A 7,381-nucleotide genomic window follows, 5' to 3' on the forward strand; every position below is an offset into this window, starting at 1 on the left:
AAGTTGGATTAACCTAATATTTCTAACATTAATTAAGAATTTAAGAAAATTCCAACATAGTGGAGGTTCAACCAAGACCTAAACAATGAACCCATGAAGAACGATCCTAAAATTTGAATAGTATACATTATTCATAATAGAGGCCTTTATCCATTTAAAAACTATGTGTGATCTTTAATCATTGCTTCTACCATCAATTATTTCAAATAAAGCTTATAAAAAGGATGAGCCGTCCTGTTGCCGGCTAATCACATCTTATGGCCGCCTTGTGCTTTAAATAATTAAAATTTACATAAAAATAGACGACAAGTGATATAAAGTACTAAAAAAATTATAAAAAAATGACGTACACCCATTATGAATTCAAAATTTCAATACTAAGATTAAAATTTGTTACAAAACAACAGAAAAATTATCGGTCCATTCGATACTCACAAGACCTCAAGATGTCATTTTCAATATAAAGTTTATAATCAAGTCAAAACAGACCCACCCATTTCTCCATTTTTTATGTTTTTCAACATCCTAGGAGCTAAGGTAGCTGGCATGAACATGATGTTTTTGGGTTTTCACCACTTTGGTCATTGTATCTTAATTTAATTTAATATTCTCTTACATTAATTATTAAAAAATGCATTATAAAAATCTATTTTCCTTAAAATAAACATAAAAAATAATCCTATGATAGTTTAGTTTAGATCACATTATTGTTTTTAACCCATTTGCTAGGTTCATAGTACTGGACGGACAACTAATCCATACAAAATAAAAAATAAAAAATTGTCAAGTCTTTAATCTTAATGCGGAATCTTCGTTTGCCTTGCATTCTACATTATTGTTCATGACAACACATCATGATCTAAAGATAAAGTATTTGAAATCTTTCCCGGTCGAATAATGCTTATATTTTTTTTCATATCCTCTAATTTTTGGGGCCCGGGGACCTCGTTCTTATCTTTATTAAATATCTAATGCTTGGATCATCAAAGATGTCAGCCAAGCTGTATGGTGTACAGTGTACTGCTTTGCCAGGTATTTGTAGAGACCATAAGCCTTCAGAGAAAGTTCGTACTCGCACTCATCATAAGTCATAAGCCCATCTGAGAGTCGCTGCAAAATGGCAAAATCCCCAGAAGAGGAACACCCGGTGAAAGCTTTTGGATGGGCGGCTAGAGATCACTCTGGGCATCTGTCTCCCTTTAACTTCTCTAGAAGGTATATGTTTTTAAGGCATTAAGATCTTGCTCTATCTTTTCTGAATCAGATAATTTTCCTGAAATTGTTTGGTTCGTGGTTACTGAAATATGGGGACTGAACTGAACTTCGTTCACTAAAGACAAGTGCGGTCAAATCGCCCTTCAGGGCTGTTTAGACCGCCTGCTTTGGCAGCTTTTGACACCCAAACCCCGTTCTTTTGGCCAAAAATATAATCTGTTTAGACCTATTTTGAAATCATGCCACAAAGAGTTGATAGAAGGGATGAAAGATCTCAAATTTCTAACCCCACCTCTCCGGCTAACTTATTTTGACATAAATACCCTTTAATGTTTCGATTATTTAGTATTTTTTTTTATCAAAACGTATATTTATTTTGGGTTGAAAAAACGGAGGGTTAGTTGTACGGATATTTTAATATTTAAAAATTGTGGTTGTTGAAAATTGAAATGACGGACTTGACCTTAACAACGAAGATATTTATAGGTTTTATTATTTTTATATTTTTATTTTAATATTATTTTTTTTCTTTTATACATTCATCTCATCATTTATATGTTTACGTAATGGTCTTGATTTTTTTTTTTTGCATATTTTAAAGGAAGGTGGCAAATTTTACCTTGTGGGTTGGTTTTTTTTTTTTTTAATGATAATAAAGAACATGTGTGTGGTGGATGGTGTTGCAGGGTAACAGGAGAGGAGGACGTGAGTTTTAAAGTGTTGTATTGTGGTATATGTCACTCTGATCTTCACAGCATCAAGAATGAATGGGGCAACGCCGCCTACCCTATGGTGCCTGGGTATGCATTTTTATTTTTCTTTGTTTTTTCCTAGGGAAATTTAAGATTCTTATGTAAAGGAAATATAAAATTAATGAACCAAACATGACCTTAGTTCTCGGGATAGTGAGTGAGTTTGAAGTTCGGCTCACGTGTTGTCATTTTTGTTGTATCCTTGTGTTGATGACATTAATTTTGTGATTATTAAAGACAGTCACATCCACACAACTTGTACAAAGAATTATTATGTTTATTTAACTATGAAATGTACCATATATCTTGAATATTGCAGGCATGAAATTGTAGGAGTTGTAACAGAAGTTGGAAGCAAGGTAGAAAAATTCAAAGTTGGAGATAAAGTGGGTGTGGGATGCCTGGTTGGGGCATGCAACTCCTGTGAGAGCTGTTCTGACGACCTTGAGAATTATTGTTCCAAACTGATACTTACTTACAACATGCCATACCATGATGGAACTAGAACTTATGGAGGCTATTCTGATACGATGGTGGCTTCTGAGCGTTATGTAGTTCGAATACCCGATAACATGCCCCTTGCTGCAGGAGCACCACTCCTCTGTGCCGGGATCACAGTCTATAGTCCCCTAAAATATTTTGGATTCACCCAACCTGGTATGCACATAGGTATAGTTGGCCTAGGTGGGCTTGGTCATGTCGCCGTCAAATTCGCCAAGGCCTTTGGAGTTAAAGTCACATTAATCAGTACCTCTCCTAGCAAGAAGAAAGAAGCTATTGAACATCTTGGAGCTGACTCATTTTTGGTTAGTCGCGACCCAGAACAGCTGCAGGTAACATATGCTATTCACTTCCCAAATTTTGAATTGGCTGTGCTTTTAAAATCGGTTATTAAGTGTGTTCCATTTTGAGATTTAAATGGAAAAACATGGTGTAGGCTGCAATGGGCACAATGGATGGCATTCTTGACACGGTCTCAGCTACTCATCCCCTCCTACCATTGCTTGGTCTTTTAAAGAATAATGGAAAGCTTATTATGCTTGGAGTACCAGAGAAGCCACATGAGCTGCCAGCATTTTCTTTGATTATGGGTGAGTAGTTACTACAACATTTAACCCTAGTACCAAAAAATGGTCAAGCTTTTGATTAGACTTTCTGTTCGATTTTTGAGGCTGACAAGAAATGTGAATCACAGGAAGGAAGACTGTGGCTGGCAGTGCCATTGGAGGAATGAAGGAGACACAAGAGATGCTTGATTTTGCTGCAAAACACAACGTGTCTGCAGATATTGAGGTTGTTCCAATGGATTATGTGAACACTGCAATGGAGCGTCTTGCTAAAGGTGATGTTAGATATCGATTTGTCATTGATATTGGGAACTCCTTGTCTGCCACCAAGCCTTAAGTCTATTAAAGATGAGTGTAAGGAGCTTGGAGATTTAGGCGTTTGAGTGCAAACAGTCTGATTTCATATAGAGTTATGTATTGAATAAATGACTCCTTGGTACCCTCAATGGATGGGCCAAAGCTCCTATTTCTTTGTGCATTGAAAGTTGTTTGGCGGCTTATTTAGCAATTTCCTCAAGATTAAGGAGGATGCAAAACCTATATGGATTTACTACAAGTGTGAGAATTGTATTTTCCTTTTTCTTATTGGCGGAAACTTTTACTTCAAGATTAATTTCATTCCCACATCCTCCTTCACCCTTCACTTATGATCATGGTTCAAAGTCGCGGTATCGATCACTAACTCGGAGGGTCCTGAGGCGTATCGGTCTCGGTATATCGGTTTGGTATCGAGCGATACGTAAAATAAGTTAATTAGAAAATTCAAAAAAATATAAAAAATTATGTAAATCATCAGACAAATATATACAATTAAATAAACTCAAAAATTAATAAAATAAAATTGTCTCACATTTAACATTATTTAAATAGTTATAAAAGTATCTGCTCAAAGTTATTTATGATAATGCTAATAAAAGAAAGTTATTTTATTTCAAATATAATAACATTTTTACTAACAATACATACAATACAATAATCAATTCCATATTGAATGACGAGAGGGTTCAAAATCATCATCATCAGTCCTACGACGAGCATACAAATTGGGGTGACAATTCCCGTAGTGAGGATATGGTTGAAAGAGTTGTTCATAACTCGAATATGTTGGGTGAGATGATTGGCTTGATGATCCATAATTAGGAAAAATGGTTTCGAAGGCTGTTCGAGATCAACACCAGATTGATAGTATCCAAAACCTCGATAAGCAATGCTACTGCTACTAGAAGATTGATCATATCCATATGAGTCACTAGCCCGTGTTCCAGTATTTGAATATCCCTTTGGATCCATAATTGGAAATCGATTAAAATCATTTCTACAAAAAGTACTGGAAGAGCTATCACGATCTCTAAAGTTGTGATATGATCTATCATCTACCCCTATGAAATACGACGTTGATTCTATACCCAAATTTTGTAAGTGCTCATCAATACGGTGATAATTTGATCTATGATAATCATGCCCACTAAAATAATCATCATCGCTGGGAAATGTAGTTAGTCTTTCTAAATGCTTTCGTTGTTCCCATATCCCTGGTTAATATCCATGGTCTGTATCTTATGTGGCATAGTAATTTTCACCTCCTTGTGTCCATGACATGCTGGGATCTACTTGACTAACATAACCACCCACAGTGTTACCATCTCTTCCAGTACCCTCACTAGTGCCTCCAACTCCTCTATTGTCCCCACTAGTGCCACCATCTAGTATGTCATCATCATTAAAGATATGATTCAGATCAATTGGATTGTATAAATTTTCATTGCTTCGCTCTTGCATCAAAATCTTAACTCGAAGTCGCATATTGTAGTGCACATAAATTAACTTATGCAACTTTTTCATTGCCAAACGGTTGCGCAACTTTGTGTGAATCAATGACCATGTGCTCCAATTTCTTTCACAACCTGATGAAGAACAAGTTTGGCTTAAAATTTTAACATCAATCTTTTGTAGATGTGGACCTTCGTCGCCATGGTTGTTTTACCATTCAGCTATAATAAATAAAATGCATACTTATTAATTACTATGATATTTAACAAAAAATGATGATAATTTCTTATTTGTAATAGACGTAAATGTATTGAGTACCTAGAAGAGATTGATTTATTGCTTTCTTTGTAAGTGTACTTCCAAATTCTCCTTGGCTGTCAACAAATAATTTCACTTACATTATTAACATTTTTTTTTTGTTAATGCACATTACATATACAAAATGCATTATATAAAGGTCACAAACTATTATTATACCTCATTAATAGCTTTTGCTTGTCTATCCAAATCTGACTCTAATCTCTTGATAACATCTTTTAATCCAACTTTAATTTCCAGATGGTTGGAGAAATGCTTTGAATATTGGAACATTGGATTTAAAAAATACGTTGCCATAAGTTAAATAATGATCAGTTTATAATAATTTATATTTGAAAAAAATAATAAAAAATAATAAAATATATATAAAGAATTTTTTTATTACCTGCAGTATGCAAATGTATGTGCAATTGACATTCCCACCTTCTATCAACGACTTCCCAATACTTTTCCCATCGCTTGACCGATGCCTTCATAGACAATTTAGCTTTATCCATTGCTTCATAAATGATTGATAGTGTGGGCTTTTTATCTTGATCAACCAATTTCAATACTTTGACGAAAGGTTTCATGATGGTTTGAACTTCCCTTGCGTTCTTCTAAAATCGATCAGTTAAGATAAGGTTGGATACCTTATCTCTTAGACTTTTTCTTCTCCTATCTTTATTGAATTCACGCCACTCATTTGTTGTGCACATTCTCTTCAAATCAGTCTCATAACGTATAAGACTCTCAAGTGAAATGAAGTCAGTGGCAACGGGTTATTCCTGACCTTAACAGATCTCTATCCTTGGTGAACACTTTCATCAAATTCACTACTTTCAAGCTATTATAAATAAATCCTGTGATCATCTTAGCTTGATCTAATGTTTTCTTAATCTGCTTCATGCTTCCAATATTTTCAAGCATTAAATCAATACAGTGGGCTGCACAAGGAAACCAAAACAAATGCTTCCACTTCTCCATCAACAACATACCGGCTGCTTTAAAACTTGCCTCATTATCAATGACTACTTGAACAACATTTTCCTCCCCAACCTCCTCTACAATTTTATCCATAAGGGAAAAGATGGAGTCTGTTGTCTTATGTATGTTGGTAGTGTCAATTAAAGAATGGTATATCATACTTCTATCACAATAAATCATGAAATTGATCATAGGCTTTCTAGTCCTAGAACTCCAACCATCACACATGATTATGCACTCATATATAGGCCATTTAGCCTTCAATGTTGTTATGTATACCTCAAGCTCTTGCACCTCCTCTTCCAAATATGTATTTCCAATTTGGTATCCCGTGGGACCCTTGATGCCTGGACCTGCTTCTGCTATGGTATCAATCATTGATTGATAGTAAGGCCCACTGTCAGCTGCATTAAAGGGTATTACATTAAAGAGAAAGAATTTAGAAATAGCTTTACCCACTTTCTTTATGCCTTCAGTAGAAAACAAGTTTTTTATTGATTTATGTTTTGATGGGAACATGTAGGGATCAATTCCTTTTGGAGGTATGCTAGCTCATTCTCTTACATTGAAGTTACATGTCAATCCGCGCTTAATCCTAGCATTAGAAGGTTGTGAGGAACTACCACCCTTCTGATGCTCTTGTCCACCTTCTTAAAAAATTTGACTACTTTCTTTCATTGCTTGTTTCATTTGTCTTTTTTCAAAATCAGTCATAGCAACTTCCTCAATTTCATCATCAGAATCACCCTCATCAATTTCATAGAAAATTTTTTCTATTTAAGGAATTCAAAAGTCGTTTTTTTTTCTTTAATTGTGTTTTTTCTTTTGAAGTATTAGACATATGTTGTCTAACACTATGTGACACTTCTACCGGTACACGTGGACATCCTTCCACTTGTTCAGATATATGTGCGATGTGTTGCTTTAATCTTGTTATACCGCCATGTATAATTTTCCCACAATATTTACACTTTGTGGTTCTTCTACTACCACCAATAGGTTATGCATGCTCCCAACCAATATCATGTTTTGAAGCCATTTTGAAATTTTAACCTAACCATGTATAAAAGAAAAACAATTTACTTTTCAAATTAAATATATATAAACACATTTATATAAGAATTATAATATTCAATTTTCCACCCACTTATATGTTTCATATTGTCACCATATAAAAATAAATTGTATTAAAAAAACAATAAACACAATCTCACCTAAGTTCATCATCTTTTGTTTTCCACTTATTTATATGTTTTTTAATTAAAATAAATAATAGTTAAATAAATGAATATT

General features: G+C 34.3%; 1 protein-coding gene across 1 annotated transcript; it reads left to right on the forward strand.

Annotated features, from left to right (window-relative positions):
• Positions 1–1,044: 1,044 nt before the first annotated feature.
• Positions 1,045–3,652, forward strand: LOC117919413 (probable mannitol dehydrogenase). The gene is made up of 5 exons (XM_034836610.1): positions 1,045–1,215; positions 1,902–2,015; positions 2,287–2,800; positions 2,905–3,058; positions 3,163–3,652. Exons 1-5 carry the CDS (start codon positions 1,118–1,120, stop codon positions 3,369–3,371), a joined length of 1,089 nt encoding a protein of 362 aa, XP_034692501.1. The 5' UTR covers positions 1,045–1,117; the 3' UTR covers positions 3,372–3,652.
• The last annotated feature ends 3,729 nt before the right edge of the window (positions 3,653–7,381 follow it).

Source organism: Vitis riparia, chromosome 7, assembly GCF_004353265.1.
Source record: "Vitis riparia cultivar Riparia Gloire de Montpellier isolate 1030 chromosome 7, EGFV_Vit.rip_1.0, whole genome shotgun sequence".
Classification (NCBI taxonomy): Eukaryota; Viridiplantae; Streptophyta; class Magnoliopsida; order Vitales; family Vitaceae; genus Vitis; species Vitis riparia.